This window comes from Balaenoptera musculus, chromosome 4 (genome assembly GCF_009873245.2).
Source record: "Balaenoptera musculus isolate JJ_BM4_2016_0621 chromosome 4, mBalMus1.pri.v3, whole genome shotgun sequence".
NCBI classification, from domain to species: Eukaryota; Metazoa; Chordata; class Mammalia; order Artiodactyla; family Balaenopteridae; genus Balaenoptera; species Balaenoptera musculus.
In genome coordinates this window covers 138032444-138059601 of record NC_045788.1, presented here as the reverse complement: position 1 = coordinate 138059601, position 27158 = coordinate 138032444, and the positions used below count along the sequence as shown (strand labels likewise).

The window sequence follows — 27158 nt, the reverse complement described above, 5'->3', positions numbered from 1 at the left end:
AATTTCTGATACACATCGCGCATTTATTCATGTTTCTCTTCACCGGTGAGCCAGTGCTGACATTACATAGAATGGCATTCCCCTCCGAGGCTTGGTGGAGTCTGCAGAACCCGGCGGGAGAGCGGAGGCAGACTTCAGCCTTGTTTTTTGCTCTGAGCGCGTAAAACCATTCCATCCAGTACCGCGATGGGAAAGGAGACCCTGTCTTGCACAATTTATTGAAGAAGCTATAATTCTGCCTTTATTAATTAGCAGGACGGCACTAAGTCCGTGGTGCCGATTTGACTTTTAAACCCACGTCTGTGAGTTTAGATTCCTTACATCCTCTCACTCCGTTTGTGACCAGAAGAGAGAGCCACGTGACTCAGGCTCCCCCGGATCTACCGTGCCCATTTCTCGGATTGTTGCCGTCTGTTTGTTGATGTGTTTGCTTTTGCTGGCAGTTCAAGATGCCTTACTTTTTTTTTTCTTCCTTGTGCCTGATTCTGGCTCTCTGGCTGGCACAGCCCATCCTTTTGTACATTTCGAGTCATTGTTTAAACCCCCAGGTCACTCTTTCCCGAACTGTCACAGGGCTGCGATTCTAAGAGATTTTAGAGATGCCGTGGCAGTGGGTGGTGGCGGGGGGCGGGGCGGTGGTTATCCATGCACAGACACCTGGCCTCCACTCTGAGAGGCAGAGCATTGAGTTTGTTCCTTTTGATTCTCCCTGCTCACTGGTTCATAGCACAGTGTGCCTGGCAGTGAAGTTCATGTACTCGGGGACCGATGAAGAAGTTGGTCCCTGGGTAGGTGGGGGATGGAGCGGGGGAGGACACACTGGATTGGGGGGTGCTTTGTGAAATTGCATGTGTTCCCTAAAGATTCGGACACCTATGTGTAAGGAGGGGGGGGGCTTCTGTCTTAGAAAGGCTGCTTCGTAAGGCTCTATTATTAACGGGGGTGGGGAAGCATCCTTACTTATTTAAGTGTCAATTCAAAGAATAAGAAAGGAGTGCTAATGTAGACAGTTATCGGAAACCAAGGAATATAAGAAGGGCATCCTAGACTGTGGGCATAGGAGAGAGTAGAAGATAAAACACTCACCAATGTCCTCACTAATTCCCTGCTTGACCTTGGGCAGCTCACCTCAAGGTGAGGTCTCGACCTTTCTGGGTCTCAGATTTTCCCGTTTGGGGGATGAGGAGTTTGGACAAGCAGGTCTCCACAGTCCCCACTGGCTCCAAAGTTTCCATTTAAAAAACATGTGTGACCCAGACAGCATTTGCTTCTCACCAGCTGCATAGCAGTACCGAGGGTGCCCAAGGACTGAAATAAACATGAACTACCACATGGATTTCTGTTTTGGTTATAGAAAGCAAAATTAGATGGTCTCTTAGTTATTCTGTGTAGTTGCTGCACAATACGTCATTCAAGTAGCTGAAATTTCCCAATCGAATTTGCCTTTGCTGATTTGGCTGTAGAATGTCAGCCTAGCCATAGGCTAACCACTTGTTTGACTTAAAACCACAGAAGAATGCTCCAACAATGACACATTTCTATTTCTTCTCACCAAATCATGCAAAATGAGCAAAGATAGGAATAGAAAGTAAGGAAAAAAAAAAAAAGAGCTAGTCAGTGATCTAGATATTTTAAACATCCTTGTATTTGGAGGCCTATGGCTAATTCACAGCTTTTTTTTTTTTTTGGTTCATTTATCATCCAGATGTTCACCATCATGGAAGCGCCACTTGAAACTCTATTTCAGCTAATAACTTAGAAGTGGAAAAATTCGTATCTTTGTCTCTTTGTCCTTTGGTGCTCCATTTCCCCCTCACTCTTCTTCTAAGTAGCTCTTCTTTAAAATCTCCTGGGAATGTGGCAGTTTTGCCAGATGCTTAGGTGTTAGCCGTCACATGTCTTTTTAATCTTCACGACCATTCTGTACCCTGTCTGCTTGAATTATAGATTGCATTTGTCAAATAATGACACATGCAACTGGATGTCTTCTAAGACCTTTGAAATTCAACTTCCTTGAGTTGAGATTAAAGTGGGTATTATCTGCACGGCTGTGGTCAAGGCTGGGATGTTCGGAGACCTGCACAAAAGTTTTTCTAGGTCGGCCAGTTCCAACTCTTACCGTCTCTAGGGGAAAGAAAGCCAGCTCCTTTTTCCTGCTGAAAGGTGGACATGGATACCGTAAAAAGGGGGTCCCAGTTAGAAATGACTGTACAGTTAGCAGCTTTTTGAAGCATGCCTGTCCCTTGGAACGTCCTGAATGTGTGTTTCTTTGGGTGTTCAGGAAGCGTTATCTGTCGTGAGCGAGGACCAGTCATTGTTTGAGTGCGCATACGGCACGCCGCACCTGGCCAAGACGGACATGACCGCGTCCTCCTCCAGCGACTATGGACAGACATCCAAGATGAGCCCCCGTGTCCCTCAGCAGGACTGGCTGTCTCCACCCCCAGCCAGGGTCACCATCAAGATGGAATGCAACCCCAACCAGGTGAACGGCTCCAGGTAAGGAGGCCGCCGGCTCTCGCTCTCCCACACCTCTGGTTTCCCCACCCCTTGAAAAGGCAAAGTGGAAATTGATCACACTTCCCCCGAGATGGTTTCAGAAACTGAGGGCATTGAACGGTAACACCGGGCAATGCTGAGAAAATGTGTTCTCCAGTGGTTTGCGTGGAGGACAGAGGTCGTAAAACCAGTAGTACATTTACCGAGAACTCGCTTTGAAGATGACATGTTCAATTCCATTTCCCAGACGTGAGGGCTTTGTGGGAGGGGGCCTTGCCCACATGTGGCAGAATTCGTCTCTGAGGTTTTTATTGCCTGGAAAGTAAAGCTGTCTTCTGTTTTCATGGAGGGAGAGTGTCAGCTAGTGGCCAGGCAGTGTAGCATATGTCCAAGCCATATGACGTTGCTAATGGACCTACTTCCTGTGTCCTCCAGCCCCCCGCCTCCCAACCTTCCCTCCTCTGTCACCTTCTCTGAATGCTTGCTTTTCCTTCTCATCTTTACTTACACTTAAAACCAAGCACCAGTGTCACCCGTAAGTATTAACTCTCCTGAGTCTGTCACGATAATGCTGCAGTCACCTAGAATGTATTAGCAAATTATCGAATGTATTATCCCTGGCACTCAAAAGCATTTCTTTTTCTTTTTCTAAATTTATGTATTTATTTTATTTATTTTTGGCTGTGTTGGGTCTTCGTTGCTGCACACGGGCTTTTCTCTAGTTGCGGCGAGCGGGGGCTACTCTTTGTTGCGGTGCACGGGCTTCTCATTGCGGTGGCTTCTCTTGCTGCGGAGCACGGGCTCTAGGCACGCGGGCTTCAGTAGTTGTGACACACGGGCTCAGTAGTTGTGGCTCGCGGGCTCTAGAGCGCAAGCTCATTAGTTGTGGCGCACGGGGCTTAGTTTCTCCACGGCATGTGAGATCTTCCGGACCAGGGCTCGAACCCGTGTCCCCTGCACTGACAGGCAGATTCTTAACCAGTGCGCCACCAGGGAAGCCCACAAAAGCATTTCATTGGATGTAGTTTTGAAGAGTAAGGCTGATTTCAATTATGATATAATACCCCATATATATTCAGAAAGAATCATATCACATCTCAGGACAAAGAAAGAATAATTTTATTTAAATTTGCATGATCTGCCCAGAGTCACAAGAACAGCTCACAATTTTTAGTGCTTTACTATGTATAAAGCCCTTTTACATCTGATGGCCTGTCAGTCCTCCAGGCAGCCCTGTGAGGAAGGCCTATCCCCATTTGATGGATGAGGAAACTGAGACTCAGGCATTTTCTGGCTAACCCAAATCAGCACTTAAAGGAACTCAGAATTTGGATTCAAATCAAGGGTGTTTGACTCCACACCCAGTGCATGTTTCCCACTCTGTCGCAGCTATAATAGGCCCTTTTTGCTACATATATATTTTAATGTGAAATATGTTTTTTATAAGTGTCATGTTTTATAAGTGCTGGAAACCATTGCATCAACTTCTAGTGTGGTGTCCGTGAAGGTGCCAAGTCACAGCCCTCAGAGGGAATGTCAACCATGAGGCTGGACGTGCCAAACAGGGGGATGGGAGGGGCCAGAACTTCCCTGGGCCCTGAGAAGTCAGTTCACTTCTGTGCATCGAGTTTCTTCTTGAAAGGGGGAATGATAATTCTGATGTTGCCTATTTGCTACGACACTGGTCCTTTAAAGGGAATTCAAGCCAAGGCAGACCCATCTTAGACCTCATCAAGGGTCTAATTCCTAGACTTCTGAAAGGACCATGGTAGAAAAGGCAATCACAGGGTCCAGGATGCCAGAGTCCCGGCCAGTTCCTCATTACATGTAAATATGTTACAGGTAAATCCTATCCATCTGATAGAATGGTTCCACTGACCATTCTTCACTGTATCTATTTCTGAGACTTGGAGGCATGCAGGTTAATCCTGTTCTGAAGAAGGCAGCAGTGTTTATATAAAAGGGTGGTTGTGGGGCTTCCCTGGTGGCGCAGTCGTTGAGAGTCTGCCTGCCAATGCAGGGGACACGGGTTCGAGCCCTGGTCTGGGAAGATCCCACGTGCCGCGGAGCGGCTGGGCCTGTGAGCCACAATTACTGAGCCTGTGCATCTGGAGCCTGTGCTCCGCAACAAGAGAGGCCGCGATAGTGAGAGGCCCGCGCACCGCGATGAAGAGTGGCCCCCGCTCGCCAGAACTGGAGAAAGCCCTCGCACAGAAATGAAGACCCAACACAGCCATAAATAAATAAATAAAAACAAATACTTAAAAAAAAAAAGGTAGCTGTGGAGCCAACCCTGTAAACGTTGATGGATTCTATTTTTTGATGGAGTCACGTGATCCCATGCGTGCCCGGGGTAGTCACGGTGGGAGCACCGAGAGCAAGATCGATTTCTAAAGTGTCCTTCTTCCAAGGCTAGTTTCTACCTATGGGAAATACATCAGCATATGTGTGTGTGTGTGCATGTGTGTCTGTGTGAGAGGGAGAGAGGGAGATTGTGTGTACAAGGGAGAGATTATGAGAGAGATGGAGAGAGAGGAAGAGAAATAATTAGAGAGAGAGGGAAAAAGCACTTCGGGCAAAGGGCACTGAGATGGTTTCCAGCTGGCAGCTAGCAGAGCGAGCCGTGCCCTGGCCCTTATTTGCGGAGTCTGGCCCAGGGCCAGCTCCAGGAGTGCCAGTCTGGATTTAGCCAGCCTCAGAAAGGAGACTGAGTGAGGAGGTGAGAACAACGTTGCAGAAATAAAACTTTCACTCCTTCTCGCTGAATTTAAATAAATGCATGAATAAATAAGTAGGCAAACAAACGAATAAATAAATAAATAAGAGAGAAGTGTGAACACCGGTTCCTTCAATGCCGGCCAGTGCTTCCCTTCAGGAGCTGATGTCCACCTGCCCTCCTGGCCAAGCCCTGGTGCCGCCTTCCCAGCCCGAGGTGGTCACCACAGGGATTCGGGATGGGCGGGGGGACTTGAGGTGACCCTGGGCCTGGCCTAGGGGCTTCAAGTCCCCAAGAAAGACATGGACCGGGCCCCTGGAAAGCTTCGCCCGCGTTCCTCGGCCGGCTGACCTTGGAAGGCTTCTTGGCCGTTCCTCTGTCAGGCGGGTGCGAAGCTGCAGACTCAGCTGAGGGTCTCTTTCCTGGGAAAGGAAATCGTTTTTGGAGAAACTGGACCGTTTTCTTGCAAGGGGACAATGGAAGCGTCAGTAGCTTCCACTCTCAGGCCCTCGTGGAATCCTGAGATGCTCAGAATGGTCCCCTCAGAGGATCGTTACAGGCAGTTCCAGCTTTGGGAGCAACCTGGGATGTGTTTTGGTGGCGGCCACTGAGGGAAGTCAGCCTTGTCGTGGCCCTCGTCTTGCTCCTGGATGTCCGGTGGTGCTGGCCCAGCAGCCGCTGCCCGGGAGGGGGGCACAGCTGCCTGCATTTGCCTGGGAACTTGATGGGAAATGGCAAGCCCGGTGTGGAGCAAGGGGGGAGCAGCACAGCTTGTGGAACTGATGTCAACTGGTCACCGAGTGCCCTCCTGCCCCCCACTGTGGAATGTTCTGGGGAAACAGGAGGCAGACATGTATTGAACCTCTTTGTAGAAGAGGCTTCTGCCCGTCTTTTCCGAGCTCCGTGTCTGCTGGATCCAGCTCAGTGGGGCTGGTCTGGTGTGCCCGTCAGGGTTCTCCAGAGAAACAAAACCAATGGAAAGCACGATGAAGAGATTTACTGTAAGGAACTGGCTCACACAGCTGTGGAAGCTGTCAAGTCTGAGATCTGTAGGGTGCACCAGCAGGCTGGAAACTCAAGCAGGAGTAGATGCAACAGTCTTGTTTTGTTTTTTCAAATTTATTTTATTTTTTTGTACAGCAGGTTCTTATTAGTTATTATTTTATACGTATTAGTGTATACATGTCAATCCCAATCGCCCAATTCATCCCACCACCACCACCACCACCACCGCTTTCCCCCCTTGGTGTCCATACATTTGTTCTCTACATCTGTGTCTCTATTTCAGATGCAACAGTCTTGAGGCAGAATTCCTTCTTCCTTAGGGGAAGCTCAGGTTTTGTTCTTTAGACCTTCAGTTGATGAGATGAGGCCCACCCACGTTATCAAAGATAATCACCTTTATTTAACATCAATGGATGGTAGATGTTAACCGCATCTATGAAATACCTCCAGACCAACACCTCGATTGGCATTGGATTAAGTCACTGTGTGCAGTGGCCTGGCCAGGTGGACACAGGAAACTGACCACACCTGCTGCTTCTGGCCCCTCGGCTGGTCAGTGGTTAGTGGGGCCATTCCTTTCAGATTTCCAAATCAGCATTTCCTGGGGTCGCTAGTTCCCTGTCCCTGAAGGGGCTCAGCCTGGCTGGATGGGAAGTGTTGGGGCGTGTCATACGTCAGATTGATGGATCACCAGGACCGCCCTTCAGGCTGTGACCTTGTGGAATATTGCAGGTGGGTGGTGAGGCACAATCTGCCCTTCAGCACATAACGGGCTGCCTGAAGGGGCATGGAGGAAGGAAAAACTCAAAATTCATCAGCGGAGCTAAGACCCGTTTCATCTAGAGGATTAGAAGAGGCCAGCAGACAGATAGAGGACTGCCCGGGATCAGATCCGCAGATTTTGCCAGCTCGCTGCGTGATCTTTTACACGTGTCAGCTCCAGTTCCATAAAAGGGAACATGGACCTGCACTGACTCTGCTTTCATTCTAGAGACCTTGAATGGTCACCTGGCTGTACCAGCTCTGCCCAAGGTGTCAGGGGGCAGAGGCCCAGGTCATGGAGACAGGGATCCTCCCTGGAGGGGCTCGCGGCAGAGACACTGCAGAGGTGAGCGTGGTCGAGCACCAGGGACCAGGGTGCAGCTCCTCAGTGTGCCGCCTCCCTGCATCTTTCCGGAGACGATGACTGCCTCACCCACCACCTGGAGGCCCCAGGCCAGGGGTGCTGGGAGTTAGGGACTGCGGCAGGAAAAGAAGCGCATCTCCCGGCCCCCAGCCCGGTAGCTCCTTCTCATTGGCCTTGCGGAGTTAGGGACTGCGGCAAGAAAAGAAGCGCATCTCCCGGCCCCCAGCCCGGTAGCTCCTTCTCATTGGCCTTGCGGAGTTAGGGACTGCGGCAAGAAAAGAAGCGCATCTCCCGGCCCCCAGCCCGGTAGCTCCTTCTCATTGGCCTTGCGGAGTTAGGGACTGCGGCAGGAAAAGAAGCGCATCTCCCGGCCCCCAGCCCGGTAGCTCCTTCTCATTGGCCTTGCTCTGAGCTTTTGTGTGGTGGACTTCCACACAGTACACTTGCCTCTTGAAGTCGAGTTCAGGGGGAGTTTACGTAAGTCAAAAATCGGACTTTGGCTGGAACGTGCAGGCTGTTACCTTTGTGGCCCCTTGTTGCTCTTTTGCAAACACCCCCCGGGGGGAAGAGCCCCCTGTACAGCCTGGGCGTTGCCAGAACATGACCTAGCTCCTTCCGCATAAGATACGGTCCCTGGGGAATGGTCGTCTCTGTCCCTACCGACCCATTACCCTCGGAGGAAAAGGCCAAGGCTTGGAGGAGGGAGGAACTGAGTTTCCCAAGCAAGTGATGGAATTCTGCAAAACCTTAGCCCCAATGCGCACACAAGCTCCTGCAATGAAATACGAGTGGTGAAATGAGATCTACTGCCATTATAACAGAGCTCTATAAAAAATAATAAAAGGAAAACAGGAGAGAAAGGAACCATGCCTTGGGAGCCAACAGGGATGTAATTGTGGGTTTGGCTTGGCGGCTGCCGTATCAGAGGACATGATTCTTGCAGACACTAATCCAATTGCACATTGTGTGGACACAAGACATCATTTCTCAGCTTCGGTGGTCCCCGACACCCTGCCTTTCCCCTTTCTTCACTCCAGCCTCACACACAAGAAACCCCCAAGTGTTCACACAGTGGAGACGTGTCAGTGCAGCCCAGCTGGAACAGCTGTTCACAGAGGGCCCTGCTGGGGCTTCAGAACTGCCTGGCCTCCAGAGAGCCCCTTGCTGATGGCCTTAATTCTATGTGAGGTTCCTAAGGCTCAAGCCACTGTAGACGGGCAAGATAGATCAAGAAACACACACACGCATACGCACATGCACGCTCACATATGGTCCACAAGAAAATCGTCTTCCATCACAAGCGGGCAGTATGGTGTGCAAGCCTTTACTCTCTCTCAGCATCCCTGTCTCGGAGATTCAGTCGACGCTCAGGCGGGTGGAGTTGGGCATCCTTCATCCTTCCACAGGCAGTAAAAACTCCTGGTAGCCCACCAGGAAGTCGCGGCAGTTCCGTGCTGCCCACCTGGAGGCTCACTGCGGCTGGAATTGAATGACTATGTGTGCCACACTGTGAGTCCTGCTCCTAGCCCAGTACCCAAGCCGCCTGGAGTCATTAATCTATCGGTGGAGTCTGTTGGGTGAGAGGTCCCCTGGTGCGCTGATTTTCAAAGTGGGGCCCTAAGATCCGCTGCATCAGCACCATCTGGGAGCTCAATAGAGATTCAGATTCTCAGGCCCTGCCCAGACCTGCTTGAGTCAGAAGCTCTGGGAGTGGGACCCAGCACTCCTGCTTTAACAAGCCCCCCTCCCCTACCCCGGGATTCTGACACTCACTGGTCTGAGAAACACAGCCCCATTGCAGCATCCGGGGAGATAAAAAATGAGAATCCCCGGAGCTGGATAAAGGTGGCCTATAGAGTGGATAATCTGGGAGAACAAAGTGCAGAGGAGGGTTCGCTCTCAGGAAGTCTGTCTGCCTAGGTGGAGGAGCACCCCACTGGCCCCTCACTGCAGTGGCTTTTGTCTGGCTGAGCCTGTGAGGTGAGAGATTGGGCCTCGCCTCTCTCTGTTGTCTGGGAAGGAGATTCACTGTGTGCTGTGAAGAACTCCAGCCTAGGATCAGATGACAGGATGCTTTTGATGTAATATTTAAAAAGCATGCTGTCTGGAGTGTGATGAAGATGACAGAAAAGGGGGCTACCTGATTGGTCCCTCTTGGTGTCAGACGTCCTGGTTATGCACGGAGTCATTCATTCATCCAACAAGTATGTACTGAGCACCTATTATGTGCAGTCACTGTTTTAGGTACTTGACATACAGTCGTAAAACATACACAAAAATATTGCCTCTCTAAGTTCACTTTCTAATGGGAAAGACAGCCGGTGAACCAGATAGCTAATTAAAGGCTAACAGGTTAGATTGTGGTAAATGCTAAGGAAAAAAAATAAAGCAGGGCAAGGGGTGGCAGTTCTGGAAAGGGCAGCCTGAAGAGATCATCTCTGAGAACATAACATTTGAGTAAAGCCCCAAAGTCAGTAAGGGAGAAGGTCCCATGGTTAACCAGTAGAAGAATATTCCAGGCAAAGGGAGTGGTAAGTGCAGAGACCCTGAGGTCAGCCTGAAGTGTTGGAGGACAGTTGTGGCTAATGTTCAGTGACCAAGGGGAAGAGTGATAGGAGATGAGGTTGGGTGATCGTGAGGCCAGTGAGGGGCTTTGATCTTCACTCTGAGCGAGCTAGGAGACCGCTGGGGGCTGTAAGCAAAGGAGGGACGTGATGTCACTCAGATTTAGCCGGATCTCCCTGGCTCCTGTGTTGAAGCCGAGACCGCTAGGAGGCCCTTCAGGAGTTAGGGTAAGAGATGGTGAGGCCTGCATGAGGGTGGTTGCGGTGCGGGGGTGGGAAAAGTGATTGCATTCTGGATATATTTTGAAGGTAGAACTGATGTGTTTTGCTGATGGGTGTGGAGTGAGGAAGAGGGAAGTGAGGCTGAGCCCCAGGTTTGGGGGGTGTACCCCAAATGAGGGGTGGACAAACCACAACTGGAATCCTCCTGAGAATCGAGCCTAGGCCCCTCTAAGTATCAGCCCAGACACAGGGGGCTTGCACTTACCTCTAAGGAGCACCAGGCAAAATAGGAGGAGCTCTGGACTCCTGGCCTGAGTGCAGGGGATCTTACTCATTAAACCAGTGGTTCTCAACCACTGTGACTGTGCCCCCAGGGAGCCATGTGGCAGCGTCTGCAGACAGTTTGGACTGTCACACCTGTGAGGCGTTCCTGGCATCTAGTGAGCTGAGGCTACAGGTGCTACTCAGCGTCCTACAGCACACAGGACGGCATCTGCCCCCAAAAAGAATCATCTGGCCCCAAAGGTCTGTAGTCTCGAAGTGGAGAAACTCTGCACTAAACCGTTTATTTGGTGTTTACTCTTCATCATAGACTGTGTGCGCTATGACGATGAGTTAAGAGAAGCTTACGGTCCATCAAAGGTGAAGAAGATTCCGTGAGGTCGCATGACAAGTACAGGTTCAGAGGGATGCTCTGGGCCTGGCCATAGCAGGGATGTGAGAGTATGACTCAGTTTCTCCAGGCAGGAAAGAAAGACTCCCAGAGGAGTGATATTAATATTTCCACAACACACTGTGATTTATTAATAGATTTTAGGATACAACATATCATCCAATTTCCTCATTAAATCTATGAGATGGCATTAAGATTATACCCATTTTGTACATGGAGACCATTGCGTCTCCATAACTTAAGTCCGCCTGCCATGGGCCATGTGACCCCAGGCCTGTGCTCCTCTTCCTCCCTCAGGGCTGCTTTCTTTAGCCAGGTGTCACCTCTGTGTTGGCAGGGACGGTGGAGTTTCTCCAGGTGATGGATGAGCAATATGTCCGATTTTTTGTCTTCTGAGAGGCATTAAATCCAAACACCAACCATATTTTGATTTCTTGTGTATATTACACAGTTAAAAAAATTTACTTTCTTCTCATTTTACTTTATTATAACAGATCAATTAAACTGCACTCATCTTTACATTCCCTTCATGAGGTGATTCCAAACAGAACCACATTTAAAAAATAATTAGCGTGATGGGAGACCTACGGTCTGAGCCCCGTGGTGGCTCTCAGTAAATACTCATTGGGCTGAAATTAAAAATAAAAAATTCTCAGTTTTAGGATAGTGACTATTCCAGTTCCCTATGTGTCATTGTGTTGGAAGAGGTGCTTTGCCCAATTCCTGCCTACAGAACAAGATCTTGGCTGAAGGTCTTTTAACATCAGTTTTCTCATTTTACGTGGAATAGTCAATATTTGACATTTGAAAGCGGCTCCCTGGGACTGGTCTCCCTCATGCCTTTCTACTTTGATGCATTGAGATTTGACTTCATGTATATTTCCTTACATTTTCTAGAAGACTTTATGTCTTCTTTTAGGACAGTGAAATTTGCAGCTATAATCACATTTGTTCCTTTCTGCCTTAAGGTTCTGAATCCGATTGGCATAAAAGATGTTTCCTAGTTAAGCTTGGCCACCTTCCAAACCTTCCAAGCTGTGGGCGGCTCAGTGTTGGAGACTGGAAAACTAGTGGTTTTCCCAACTGTGCTAGTGAGGTCGGGTAGTAATCTTTTGTCCTACTTGTAAGGGGCCTTGAGTCTTTGCAGACATCAGTTCATTGGGCTGCAGGGCTGAGACATGGATTGAAAGGGCCTCACTTGGGGAAGATTTAGTGAGAGAGCCAAGTTCTCTGGGGCTCCCTCTCTGTCTGGAGCAGACTTTTTCTCATCCCCCTTCCTTAGTAGCACTCATGAGCATCTTTGCCATTTCTTGGGGCGTCAAACGGATGGACACCATTTTGTAGAACAGCCTAAGAGCCGTGCTCTTCCTTATGATGTAAGTGAATCCCATCGGGTCACTGTGGATATTGACATTGGGACAAGGGCACTGCTTGGCATTTTCTATCCTGAAATGAAAATCATCTTGGTTAACCAGAATTTACATAGCCTTTTAGGAAAATAAAACCCTGAAGCACCATAATGGCTATCGGGCTTAATTCTTTCCTCTCTGAAAAATGAAAGTGTTTTGAGAAAAACACACACACACGCACACAAGATAGAAAAGATGCCTCGTCTTTGTCAGGTAACTCTTTGTAGACATCTTATTCTACAGAATACTTTATTCTAAAGGATGAGTCCCCAAAGGATGCATTTCCTCCTCAGTTTTCAAGATCTAAATGTGCTGTGATCTTGCTGATACCCATTTTCGGCTGTTAAGAGAAATATACACTTAAACCATGAAACTTTCTCAGGGAAACTTCAAACCCCTTTTGGGGACAAAGAACTAACTGTTGGTGGTGACTTTTTTAAATTAATTTCGTCTTCAACTGCTTCGGAGAAGGGAGAAGGGAACAGGCCTGGTGGGAAGAGGCTGAAATTCCAGGTGTAAGAGAGAATATTTAGTAAGGGTAAAAATAACACACAGCTGTGAAGACAAACATCTCCAGTTTCAGTTTGAGCCCAGAGTGCTACGTGAATCACTGCCGAGCTCCACCCGCTACTCAGGCCATGGGCTCTGAAGCAGCTTTTCCACTGCCTCTGATTCAGAAATAAACCAGACCTACAAATTACCCCGGCGCTTTCCAGACAATCCCCTCCTTGTCTGGGGTCCTAAAAATACCTTTTGTGGTGACTACCTCCATTCATGGCGTGAAACTTGATTAGGAGTTGGTTCGGTCGATTAGGACTAAGTATGTGCTTTTAGGATTCTTATGAAGAAAGCCACCTGAGGAGGGATTGATTCCTATTCAGGTTTAAGGCAGACTTGGGATGCGTGCCCTGGCCAGCCTCCTTAGGACCCTCTCGTGGAACTGACCTCTTTGGACTCTCAGGGTGGAGCTGCCAAAGAAAGCCTCTCTAGTCTAGCTTCATCATCAAGTTCTTAACATGAAGTCACCTAATAAACTGAAAAGAATATTTGGGAAGATAGTGCCATTCTAATAAACTGTAATGGGCTGAAGACTGCACGGGAGTAGACATTCGCTTGCTCGTCCACAAAAGGGTTGGATGGGCTGTGGACCGTGGTCTTCCAGGGTAGAGTATGTGGGGCTGGGGAGAGGGGCTTCACCCACCCAAACGCAGGCACCACGAGAACAGGGACACTGCTGGGTCCCCAGCACCTGGGACAGTACCTGGCGTAGACTCGCTCTGTAAGTGTTTGTTACACAGATGAATGGATACAGAAGATGTGGTACATATGTACGATGGAATGTTACTCAGCCAAAAGAAAGAATGAAATAATCCATTTGCAGCAGTACGGATGGACCTGGAGATTCTCATACTGAGTGAAGTAAGTCAGAGAAAGACAGATATCATATGATACTGCTTATACGTGGAATCTTTTAAAAAAAAATGGTACAAAGGAACTTATTTATAATACAAAACAGAAATAGACCCACAGACATAGAAAACAAACTTATGGTTACCAAAGGGGAACGGGAGGGGAGGGATAAATTAGGAGTTTGAGATTAACATATACACGCTACCATATATAAAATAGATAAACAGCAAGGACCTACTGTATAGCACAGGGAACTGTACTCAATATTCTGTAATAACCTATAAGGGAAAAGAATCTGAAAAAAAATTGTGTGTGTGTGTGTGTGTGTAAAATGCATACCTGAATCACTTTGCTGTACACCTAAAACTTACACAACACTGTAAATCAACAATACTTTAATAATTTTTTTTTAATGAATGAGTTGAGGAGGCCCAGGGCCAGATGGCCAAGGAGAATCTAGGGAGTGTGGATTTGTCGGAAGGCTCTATGGGCCGAGGAAGGGCTTGGGTTGCACGTGGCCAGCGTGGACTTGTCTTTGTGGAAGATGACTTTGGTAGCAGGAAAGCAGACTCTCTGGAAGTAAAGCTCAAGAATACTCCACCCTCTAATTTATCCCTCTCCCCCCCTTTTGTCTTTGGTAACCATAAGTTTGTTGTCTACATCTGTGACTCTATTTCTGTTTTGAAAATAAGTTCATTTGTACCATTTTTTTTAGATTCCACGTGTAAGCGATACCATATGATATTTGTCTTTCTCTGTCTGAATTACTTCACATATACACACTACTATATATAAAATAGTTAATTAATAAGGACCTACTGTATAGCGCAGGGAGCTCTACTCAGTATTCTGTAATAACCTATATGGGAAAAGAATCTAAAAAAGAATGGATATATGTATATGTGTAACTGAATCACTTTGCTGTACACCTGAAACTAACACAACATTGGAAATCAACTATACTCCAATGAAAGTTTTTTTTTAAAAATATGCATTTCAAATGTGAAAAAAAAAATACTCCACCAGCATGTGATGGAGAGCAAGGCAGGGGAAAGCCGTCTCCGAGTGCAAGAGGAATTCAGGAACGAGAAGGAGGAGGGGGCTTGAAGAATGGGTAGATTTTCAAGAGGACTGGCAGGGTTGCCTTCATCCACTAGGAGAAGTTATATCGATCGCCCAAATTCGATGTTGACTTGCCTTGGGCTTTCTCTCAGGCCTGAGCGCCTCCACTGACTGTTGTGAAGTGAGGGTGGATCACAGATTTAAGGTGGCTGGTGAGCTCGGCCCTGTCACTTGGGGCTGCGTTCAGTGACATTCCTGGATAAATGAGGTCCATTCACGCTCAGCTCAGGGCCTAGCGTATCCTTGTCAAGCTAACGGTCGCATCTAGGCCATTTCACTGCGGGCTGTTTCTGTGATGGAATCTGCCCTGCTGTAAGTAGACGCTGATGTGAGAAAACCAATGTCAGATGTCAAGTTTATTTTGTTTTTCAAAAACCAAAGCCCCAATTTTAACGTCTTGGTACATTTTTATAGGCACATTACCCCTTTTCAAAGAAAGGGATTATGTATGGAAACAGCTAAAAGAAGCTTTTGTCTTGGGCTGGGGTCCACTTAATCTTAAAAAAATTAGATGGACTACTTTCTCAGTGGTCCAGCTTCTGTCCTGGTCCTCAGTTCTGTCTTCTTAGACCCACGATCTGAGTCACAGGCATTCCCACTCTCCTCTCTGAGCACAGACACTTCTTGTCTGATTTCCTCACACTCATGAATGTTCACCCATCATCTCTGCAGAGCTTGCACCCTGCTGAGCGCCTCAAGGAAGGTTTCGGGAGGAACATATGATGTTCAACTGTAAATCGAGGTGGCCACCTTTTTTTTAAACCAGACTTATCAAAATTTGTATGTTATGTCCAAATAAACATTGCCGCCTTTAGCGTCTCCCAGGAGGCTCTGCCTTTGTCTGCACAGGGCTGACCCTACTCATCTCACATCTGCCGCCCTATCCATGACTGTCTTCAGGGCCACTCCCAGGATATTCTTCAGAAAATACCCAATAGTGATGACCTTGAGTCTTCTGAGGGTCCATCCCATTATGTGTTATGTCTGTGAAAGAGACCATTCGTGTGGAGTTACCAGGGGAGGTCCTATAGCATGGTGGTCAAGTCCTTGGACTCAGGACCCCAACTCTGTAGGTTCAAATCCCAGCTGCTCCACTGCTGGTCGTGTAACCTTGGACACAACCTGCCTCCATCCTCTCTGCAAGTCACCTGTAATATTGCTGCTGCTTGTTGGTATTTGACCTCGTGGAATTGTGTGGATGAGATGAATAATAACAGCTAACACATAGCATTTACTGTGTTGTGTGTTAAGCACCATTTTGAATGTTTCACTATAACATGAATACATAAAAAGTGTTTGGAGCCATCCCTAGCATGAGTAAGCAGTCAGATACGGGATAGAAGATGAACCAAATAAGGTCTGTAAATATTTGTTTGCCCACCATGCGTTAGGTAAATTTCCCAGAGGCAAATTTGAATTTAAAACATATAAATTAGAAGACTGTGGAAACTGGAATATGTAGCATTCCATCTCTCAAGATTGTTTTAATTTTTTAATCATTTATTTTTTGTATTTTTGCACCCATTTTTCTGGTTGGCCAGTTCTTTCCAAAATCAGTGTCAAGAAATGGTAAGCATGGAGCGCTGGCTGAGGAAATACAGTCTCCCAGTTCCTGTAGCTGAAGCAGCTGAGAGCTGTGTGATTGGAGCATCCTGCTTTATGTGTGGTATGTTCTCAGGTCTGTTATGGGATGCTGGGAAGGATACCGCTTGCCGCATCCCCCAGTTCTCTTCAAGAGAAGCCACGAGAGAAACTTCTCTCAAGTTTCAGCCCAGGAAAAGCCTTGCTTCTGCTGAATGACTGGTTCATGTGTATCTTTTTGACACCTTGAATTGTCACAGGATAGACTTCCTTTTTTGCTTTGGCAAGTAGAAAGTTCAGAGATAGATTGATGTCCTACCTTGAACAACTATAAATAGTAAGCTTACTCAATGTGCTGATTTTATCTCTCGGTGAATTGCTTTTCTGCCCTCATATACCCTTCACTTCCATTCCTTTGATCATTTATGTCTTGTGTGCATTTTTGCAGTTCACCTCAAATGTCACATAGTTTGAGGAAGGACAGGGGAAGAACATATATTCAGAGCCACAACACATACACATAAATATAACTCTGGAGTTGCAGAGGGAAATGTTGGACTCTCCTCCTTAGAAAAATGTTAATATAAGCTAAGCATTTGTTCATCCAAGTAGCTTCTGGAGAGTCCTGCCTGGGGGCTTGGGAATGGAGTTTCCCAGCCCTCTGATTCTGTAACCCTACGAGAACCCAGTGGAGTTTGGCAGCATGTCTGCCTTCTCACCTTAATTTAAATATAGTAGATTTTCCAATTTATTTGATATTCTTTGCCATGTTCTTTCATCATTAATTCATAATACTAGTATGTTTTAAGAAGTCAATGATCATGTTCTCAACTCGCCTTAATTCTCCAAATGCTACTTAAGAGTGATTAATTAATTGAGGCTCAACAGGCCATCTTAGCTGGGCATGTGTCTCCAGTTACCAGAAGGGCACCAACCCCCTATCTTGTTCGTCATGAAGGTTGAGGGGGTCTTTCTACATTATTTCTCTATTTCCTAGAGTGACTGCAATTACACACAAGTGGCATGGAAATCTGTTAGATTGCTGCAGAGATTAAACTCCTAAAGTTGTGTGGCCCCAAGGATGTTTTAAGGGACTTGGAGGCCGATACACCCAACTTTTTGGCACCCCAGCTGTTGTCCAATGCCTTCCTGAGATTATTCAGTCTGAATCAGCCTCCCCCTCTCAGGGCAGCCCCAGCCCAATGTGGGATTTCTCCTGCTGTGAGCGGTCTTCCTGCCTTCTGTTCCCTCTCCCTGGTGCCACATACTGTATGGGGTTGTCGAGACCAGTGTTTTGTGGGTTATAAATAGAACCCAGACCTGAAAATGTGAATCTGAGAATATGGTTAAGACACAATAATTTTTTATTTATTTTATTGTGGTAAGAACACAACATGAGATCTACCTTTTAAACAAATTTTTAAGTGTACCTTATTGTTGACCAAAGGTACCAAGTAGTACAGCAGATCTCTGGAGCTTTTTCATTCTACTTGACTGAGACTTGATGCTGGTGGATTAGTAACTTCACCACTTCTCCCTCCCCCAGCTCCTGGAAACCAACATTTCACTCTTTGATTCTCTGAATTTGACTTTTTTAGATACCTCACATAAGGGGGAATCGGGCAGTATTTGTCTTTCTGTGACTGGCTTTTTTCACTAAGTATAATGTTCTCAAGGTTCATCCATGCTGTCATCTATTTCCAAATTTCCTTCTTTTTAAGGAGAATAGTATCCTACTGTATGAGTGTACCACATTTTCTTTATCTATTCATCCATCAATGGACATATAGGTTGTTTCCACATCTTGACTATTGTGAATGGTACTGTAGTGAACCTAGAAGTGCTAATATCTCTTGCCTGATTTTAATTCTTTTGGATAAATATGCATAAGTGGGATTGCTGGATCATATGGTTGTTTTTTTTAAAAATGTTTCAAGGAACCGCCATACTGTTTTCCAGTGCAGCTGTACCATTTTGCATTCCCACCAACAGTATGCGAGGGTTCCAATTTCTCTACATCCTCACCAACACTTGTTATCTTTTGGTTTTTGTTTTTATAATAGCCATCTTGACAGGTGTGAAGTGATATCTCACTGTGGTTTGACTTGCATAATCACTTTTCCATGCCCTTCCTTAAAAGATAAGAGTCTTTGAGAGAAATATCTTGAACCATGCTTATTAGCAATAAAGAAATTTATGCCCCAAATAATAAGACAGCAAACTTTCATATTCACCAATTAATTACCCATTTAGCAGGCATCTAATGAATTGCCTTAGAACGTTCACAGGAACTATTAAAGAACACATCTGTGAATACTAAGAATATCATATTTAAAGGGATGCTCTTTGCTACGTGCATTTCAAAGTAATGTACTGAATACCCAAACCCTTACCATGTTAGAATAGAGAACATGGGATCCTCTGTTCTAGGCTTGGTACAGGTAGGATACCAGGCTGTTTGTGGGAAGCTTCTCCCTGTGACTTCTCGGAATGTACAGTGAAGGTAGAGCTAAACAGTGCAGTAAGCAAGGGGCAGATTTCCAGTGTGGATCTTTTCTTACCACAGCTGGGCAAAGAGCTGAAAACGCATTTATTGGGAGACTTTTCAACCTACACTTTGCAATTCTCTGAATCATGTTAAGATTTCTTTTTCTTAAAACAGCAGTGTCTAAATTCCATGAAAAAAAAAAATCCTCCCCCAGGATTTCCCTCTCTTTCTTATTTCCGTCTTTTTAGATGCGCTCTGGATGGGTCACACATCTGCTGTGCTGGGGAATGAACAGTCCAGGGGCAAGGATGGTGGCCTAGACTATGAATCGTGTACGTATCACAGTGCACACCTTAAGCCAGAGTAACATGTGGGGCAGGGCCTTCTTGATGCCTTTCTGAAATAAAGATCTGTTTTACCTCTTAAAGGGCCGCCATCCTAGCTGTCTTACCTTTACTGGGTGGGGCTGTCTGTGCGGGGGTTATGAGTGTGGCCAGTAAGTAGAGGCTGCCCAGCTTCAAGCCTCAGTTCTGCCTCCTCCTGCCTCTGAGACCTGGAGCAATTCCCTTCTCTTTTGTGTCCTCAGTTTACACCTCTGAGAAATGGAGCTAATGCCAGCGGCCGCTGTACCAGACTGTTGTGAGGATTGGTAACTGTGAAGCTCTCAGAACACGGCGACATATATATATGCTACTCTTTTGCTATTAAAATTTCCAAGAGAATAAACAAGGCAAAATGACTGAACAGTGAGAATAGAACACCTGGGGCCCCTTTAACCAGTATTTATTGAATACCTGCCTTGAGTCTCATATGTCAGTGGCCCTATGGGGTGACCTCTCCCCTCTTTGGGGTTGGAGTTCTGTTAGATTTATTACTTAGATTCAAAAACTATTTGAAGTGATCACAAACATGGTTCCCTTCTGTCTTCCTCTGAAGCTAAAACAAAATACAGTGGGAAAAAGACAATTTTTTTATTGAACTGAAGGTACAACATTTGAAAATAGGGTTTCATTCTGCTGTTTTTTTTCACAATGAAAGCTGGCTGGAAAAGCTTAATGAGATGAATTATGTCTTCTGGTTATAAGATGAAGACAAAGTAACCTTATTGAAGACTGCCCCTGTTTTAAATACTTACACATATTTTTGGAAAGCTCTGGTAAAATGCAATTTAATAGCTCATTATATCTCTGTATTTGATGAGGGATCTATTTTAATGCCATGGGAAAACTGATTTGTTCCTAGAGCTTTAGTCCTCAGAGATGGAAATTGAACAATAGAATTGTAAGAAAATGGGAGAGTTGGAATGTAGGGTCCATAATCCCCCATGTTTCCTCTTTCTATAATTCTATACATCTCTTTGACTTTTAACTTTTTAGATGGATAACTGCCTTGCTGGAGAAGAAAGAATTTATGGTGCCTGATATACAGCAGGCCCTCAATAAAAAATGGTCTAAATGGAGGAGTGAACAAATGAATCTGAACAGTGCTCATCTTAGACCTTACAGAGGTTACTTGAGTGACACTCATCACCTAAGTAGCATCTAAAGTCTTTTTCCTAAAGAAACAAACCCCTTTAACTCTCTTCCCTAGTAACTTCTCTCCTTGAGACCAATAGACCAAAACATACATACTCCACTCAACTGATGGAATTTTCCAAAGGGAAAGGAAACTAAGTCTCAAGTGAAGACATTCAGTGTTTTGATATTAGGATGGGTCTTTTAGAGATAAATGTTGGAAGCCAGGAAAAATAGCATCAAGAGGAAATAATGCACGTGTAGGCAGCATTGGAAATATAGAGGGTTCCACCGTGGGAACTCCGACTGCTATTATTTTTAAATTTCCTTCATGTTAGTACAGCTGTGAGGATGCCATGAAACAGGGTTGTGTATTTCCAGGCCCATGGTAGGAACTTAGTCCTGGACGACCCCAACTATAACCTCCATCCACAGACATACCTGCTTCTCCCTCATCATCAGCCCTAAGCTCCCTCCATCAGCACCAGACATGTGCAAGGGACGCTGAGAACACATCTGTATTTTCAAAGTTACCAGACGCTGAACAAACTTTTTCCAGGGCCTTTGGTCTGCTCTTCCTGTCCACACCCCTGCCACGGCTCTTGGGTCAGAATGACCCTCTCCACCACACCTCAGTCCTGCCCCACCCAGAGAGTGCCCTTCTGCCTCAATGCCTCAGACCATCTCTGACTTGAAGATCATGTCCATGCCAGGCCTATAGTTCCAAGGTTCTGCAAATTGGCTGCAGAGTTCCAGCAAACAAAGCGTGGAGGAGACAAAGGAAGGCTCACTGGAGTGGAGCCCACAACCATCAGGGCCTCAGACATTGGGATGGAAATCTAAAATCCAGTGGAGATGCATAGATTCCCAAGAGTATGAAAAATACTGTGTTGGGTAGCACTTGAGAGGAAATTTCCAGAAATCCACCTTAGAAGACATAACCCAACCATCAAGATCCCTCAGAAAAAAACATTTTTCTGTTTCCTGGTTAAGCTGCATTTTCTGTTTGGAGTTTCCCCATTATGTATGATTTCACCATGTCCAGTAACTTTCAAATCTCACTTAAAAATTTATACTCCCCTTTTTTCTTTTTTTAGAAAGGCAGGTTTGTCTTTATCCAAGAGGCCATGGCTGTCTTAATGAACAGCAGCCCTGTGAGCTGTTCCCCAAGGCCCAGCAGCTGACTCCTTTCTGCAGGCACATAGCTGGTTTCACCCCCCATCCCAGTCCTACAGGGCTGCTGGGGTCCCCTGTCCTGCCCCCTCCTCTGATCTTCCTGCCTGCACCTAAGCCAGGAACACTGGGGGCCGTCAAACTCTGTGTCTAAAGATTGGCTGCAGGGATTTGAAATTGAGTGCAAGGATTTCGTTCTGAGGTTGTGAAGAGGCATGCACTCTAGGGTAGACCTTGCTGAGGGTCGTCTCCCAGCATCTGTGTGCGTGGCCTGTTTACAGTCACACGGGGAGAACAAGCGCCAGTTCCCTGCTCCTTGCAAGTGTTTCCAATCAGTTGTCACGGAAGGGGGTTTGACACGACAGTTTCAGAAGGAGCTGGCTGGAGAAATAGAAGCCAGGTGGCAGCTTTGCTTCCCACGTGCCTGCCCTCTGCTTCCACTGAGCAAGGGCACTGTCTTAGTCTGCTCGGGCTGCCATCACAAAATACCATGGACTGCGGGCTTAAACAACAGTTCTGGAGACTGGAAGTCCAAGATCAAGTTGCTGGCAGGGTTGATGTCTGGAGAGAGCTCTCTTCTTGGATGGAGGATAGCCACCTTCTCACTATAAACTCAGTGGCAAAGAGGAGAGAGAGAGAGAGAGAGACAGAGAGAGAGAGAGAGGTATCTGGTCTCTTCGTCTTCTTATAAGGGCCACTAATTCCATCATAGGGGCCTCACCCTCAGGACCTTGTGTAAACTTAATTATCTCCCAAAGGCCCCACCTCCAAATGCCATCATGTTGGGATTAGAGCTTCCAAATATAGATTTGGAGGAAACACAGCCATTCAGTTCATCAGAGACACTGCATTTGTCTTTTCACAATCTCCTCCCCCTTCCTCATGCCCCTCCACCCTGCCCCTCCTTGCTTCTCTGGGTATCACGCGGAGACAGGGAGGAGGGCTCTGGGTTGCCGCAGTAATGGAAGGATGTGTCTTCTTCCCCTCCAGGAACTCCCCCGATGAATGCAGCATGGCCAAAGGAGGGAAGATGGTGGGTAGCACGGACACTGTCGCGATGAATTACAGCGGCTACATGGAGGAGAAGCACATGCCGCCCCCAAACATGACCACGAACGAGCGCCGAGTTATCGTGCCAGCAGGTCAGAGGCTCGGTCAGCGACCCACGCCTTCCTAGAGCTTCGTTCAGGCTCTCTCTTCTCGCCCTTGGCATTGGTCACCCTCCACTGCCTGGAGCAGTGGTTGTAAATGGAAGCCAGCAGAAGTTGGTCCACCCACAGTGAAATGTTCACTGCTCTGGGTGTGTGTGAGTGTGTGTGTGTGTGTGTGTGTGTGTGTGTGTGAGAGAGAGAGAGAGAAAATCCATGAAAAGTGACCTCTCGAAGGAAGAATTGGCTTTTCTCTGAGGTTATTTGGTGTTAAATATCCTTCCTTTTATGAAGTGCTATTCATAATAGAAGGTAGGCTTTAAAAGTTTTTTTTTTTTATCTGGCAAAATTAAAAGTTGGGAGCCCTATATTGTTTGATCTCAAACTCTGAAATTCCAGCTATCACTGACCTATAAACACAGACTCTTGAGAGCCAGAAAAATTCTTTACCAGAAGTAATTCTAAACCCAAGCCAAAACAATAGCTCTGGATTTGAGGAAAATGCCAGGAATTTATGTATTTAGCAAAACTAAAGGTAATAGGAAGGATGCCTTAAACCTCCTCAGAGGAAATGCGCTACATAAAATCAAAAATATCACCACAACAATAGCAGCAGTGACAACCATCACTGCTCAGTGGGTCCTGAATCTATATGAGGTATTTGGTGAGCGATGTGGAGACAGAGAAATTTTGGTGTCATGAAATCTTGAGAAATAGGTAGTGTCTTTGTCACAAGTGCCCTGATGAGGAAACTGAAGCTTGGAGAGGTCAGCCTGCAGTTCATAAGAGGCCAAGTTAGAGCTCAGGCCCTTCTGACTCCTTCGTTCTCTTCCTTTCGGGGGGTTGGAATGAATCTCAGCCCCTTGCAGTAGCCCCTGCCATCCCATCACCCACTGCAGCCACCTGGTCCCCCTCTTGTTCTGCCTCAGGGGCTGAACTTGCTGTCGCCTCAGCCCAAAACCCCCTTGATTCCAGGGAGTTCTGTCCTTCATCGGGGCTCTGTGCAAACATCTCTTCAGAAGCCTTTCCCGACCACTCCATCCAGAGTCGCCCCCTCCCCACTCCACCCAGTGACTCTCAACCCCCCACCTGCCTCATTTTCCTTTATTGCCTTTATCCCCATCTGTCACTATAGTGGACATTTATGTGAAAGCTCTCTTATTATCTCCTCCCTCAATAGAATGTAAGCCCCACAAAGGCCCTACCTCCATGGCCAAGTGCAGTACCTGGTGTGTACTAGGTGCTCAATGCATGTTAACCGAGGGAGGGATGGATGAAGGGGTGCCTAGCCACTGGGTAGTACTGCCCGGTCTGCTCCTTGTTGCCGGAGTAATAAGAGGTGTGCATGGGTGAGGTTGGTGCAAACTTGATTCTCCCTTGCCCCAGAAGTCACCTCTGTTCACCTCCATGAAGTGTGATGGCAAACGGGTTCAAATCCCCTCCGTGGCATGATTGTCACCCCTGCCCTTTATTCTGCATCAGATCACATCCAGTGGACTTGTGTTCCCATTGCTTTCCGAACAGGAGAGTTCAGAGTGCAGAGTCCTTGGCAAAACATCTGACTTGGGTTCATGGACTGGGTTTCCCTCCAGGGTTGTCACTGTGGCTTTGCAGCAAAATGATTTGATGCAGTTAGTTAGGTACGAAAGGGGTCAGCCATCCCTGACCTCGAAGCACACGTTGTACGGCTTTTATAGGAGACAGTGGAGAGAGTCTCAAGTGTGCCTTAGGAGAGGGACAAAGCTGGTTTTCGTGTTTCTTGAGAGACAGTTGACATTTATGCAGAGGGCATGTATTTGGTTTGATCATGGGAACTAAGCTGCATTCCTGAGACCCATTACTTGTTACTGTGACTTAGAACAGGAGGCATTTCCTGTTGAATGGGAAGAAATATGGAAGGGCAGATGTCCGAGATGCCCATCCTGGATGTGTGGTACCTAAAAAAGGCTTGAGAACAGATATGTGCCTGGAGAGGGGTGGGAAGGCAGGGATTCTGTTGCCTCGGACACTGGCTGAAGCTGAACGGGATGACGTAGAAACCCAGAGGATGTCCGCCCAAGCCCATCTCGCCCTTTGCCTTCCTCCTTAAGAAAGTATTTTCTTCAGTTTAAGCAAAACCAAGTCTTTAGTCCTCTAAGGTGAGAGAATCAATCTGAGGAGAGGCCCACGTTAAAGATGCTTATCTGGGTTCCGTGTAGAAGCGCAGACCCAGGAGCTAAGCCTGGTGCCATTATATCCTTTTAACTGACGAGGTCCTATTTCTGTCCCGCCAGCAATAGCCTTTGATGTCATCAATATCCTTTCCAGTAGGGCCAGACTTGCGGCTTCCTATGTTAAGTAAACTGTTTAGAAAACAGGAGAGATATTTACATGGGAAAGAGGCAAAGAAGCAATTTAATCAAGTCAGAGCATCCACCATTTGTGATCTATGTAGTAGGTGCTCATTAAACGTCAGTCGGTTGGGTGGAAGCCTGGTCGCACAGATTGGCTCATATTAAGTTTTTGTGTAAAGGCTGGTTTCATCTCCTGAAGAAAGTCCTCTTTCAGCTGTTCCCTCCTTTGGTTGCTTCATGCCAATGCAGAGGCAGTTATTCAGTTAACAGGGTTTGTAAGAGAGCTCATTGTGGCTGGTTTTGCAAGTTGTGAGTCTTTCAGTTATTGGTCAAGCCTCCTGTGTGTGTGTTCATACACAGACACACAGATGAACACACACACACAGAGCTGTGTTGCACAATCCAGAAAATCCCCCAGTGTAGAGATGGCAGGACGTGGGGACCACTCTGTCAGCTGCTGCCTCTGTACCTTAGGCCCCAGCTCTGGGATCCAGGCACCTCACTCAGGCACGTTTTGGGTGTAGAGAACTCTGCATACTTAGGTAGAATTCTCCAAACCTGGTTCTGACTGGTTCATATTGTTCCTACTACTTAAACACATTGATTGGCACTCATAAGTGCAAATCAAAAAGATAACCAAAAAAAACCCCATTATTTACTCCGAAGCACTTGCACCATCAATCACCTACATACTGACATTCATGTCCTAGACCTAAAAATGGTCCTGATACACACTGGCCTGAAGATTGGTGTGTTAGCGAGAAGAAAAAGCAGAACCTGGGATATTGTCTGTGTTCAGATTGGGCTCTTGTACCTGAATTCCTCACTTCTCCAAGTTCCTGGTTTTGAGACTCACTGTCTTTAACTCAAGAGCTTTAAAGAAACTCATAAAATAACCCTAATGAATAAATATATACCTTCATTGGATATATTTACACTCTCTCCTTGTTTCCAAATGGATTTAAGAAAGCTCACACAAATATAAATAAAGGAACAAGACAGAATCCATTTTCAGAGTAAACAGATAGAGAACATGGGCTAACGTAAGAACTTAACAGACGGTGATACCAGGAGGGGGTTTTGTATGTTTATGTATATATGTATATATGTTTAACGCAAACTTTTAAATCCTGCACAGTTGCAAAAAGCGGGTGTTATTTGGGTCCAAGGTGTCAGCAGGCTGTGTGAAAGGGATGCCTCAATCAATACATGCCTCAGTGTCCCTAGAATAAAAAGAAAACAAATGTGGGAAAGACGGCCCAGCTATTAATTCTGAGTCTAGAGATAAATGTGTTCCTTGGTTTATTGTAGGAGGGTAACAGGGAAGGCACAAGAAAAATAATCAGTAGAGATGCCAGACGTTCTGGGAAACCCTGGCTTACACCTGTCATCCTGGCAAGGTGGGTGATTGTGCCCCTCCGCCTCAAAGTGTAGTGGTTGGACAATACATCACCCCTGTTCTTCCCTTCTTTCTCTCTCTTCCTCCCTTCCTTCTTTCCTCCCTCTTTCTTCCTTTCTTTCTTTCTTTCTTTCTTTCTTCTTTCTTTCTTTCTTTCTTTCTTCTTTCTTTCTTTCTTCTTTTTCTTTCTTTCTTTCTTTCTTCTTTCTTTCTTCTTTCTTTCTTTCTTTCTTTCTTTCTTCTTTCTTTCTTTTTTCTTTCTTTCTTTCTTCTTTCTTTCTTTCTTTCTTTCTTCTTTCTTTCTTTCTTTCTTCTTTCTTTCTTTCTTTCTTTCTTCTTTCTTTCTTTCTTTCTTTCTTTCTTCTTTCTTCCTTTCTTTCTTTCTTCTTTCTTTCTTTCTTTCTTTCTTCTTTCTTTCTTTCTTTCTTTCTTTCTCTTTCATCATCTATCAATCATCTATTCTTTCTATCATCTGTATATCTATCATTTATCTATATCTATCTATCATTTATCTATCTGTCTCTATCATTTATATCTATCTATCATACCTGCCTGTCTGTCTATCTATCTGTCTATCTATCTATCTATCTATCTATCTATCTATCTATTTGGTGTGAATATCTGTATATCTAGGTCTACATCTCAGGGTGTTGGGCTGTTTCTTATGTTCACAGTTGTAGATCAAAGTATCATTCAGTGAAATCAGTCTTAATAAGAGGGGCCCTAGACATGGGACCCAGTTAAATGGCTCTTTGTTGGCTCAGCTTAATTTGGAG

General features: G+C 46.1%; 1 protein-coding gene across 8 annotated transcripts in view; it reads left to right on the top strand.

Moving 5' to 3' along the window:
• The window catches only part of ERG (ETS transcription factor ERG), a 285554-nt gene that overhangs the window by 219961 nt on the left and 38435 nt on the right, over positions 1–27158 (top strand). For all 8 annotated transcript variants that reach the window (XM_036851466.1, XM_036851463.1, XM_036851459.1 and 5 more), the window contains 2 exons: positions 2282–2499; positions 22493–22644. In XM_036851466.1, coding sequence (XP_036707361.1) covers positions 2282–2499; positions 22493–22644 — 370 coding nt within the window. The remainder of the gene's footprint in view (positions 1–2281; positions 2500–22492; positions 22645–27158) is intronic.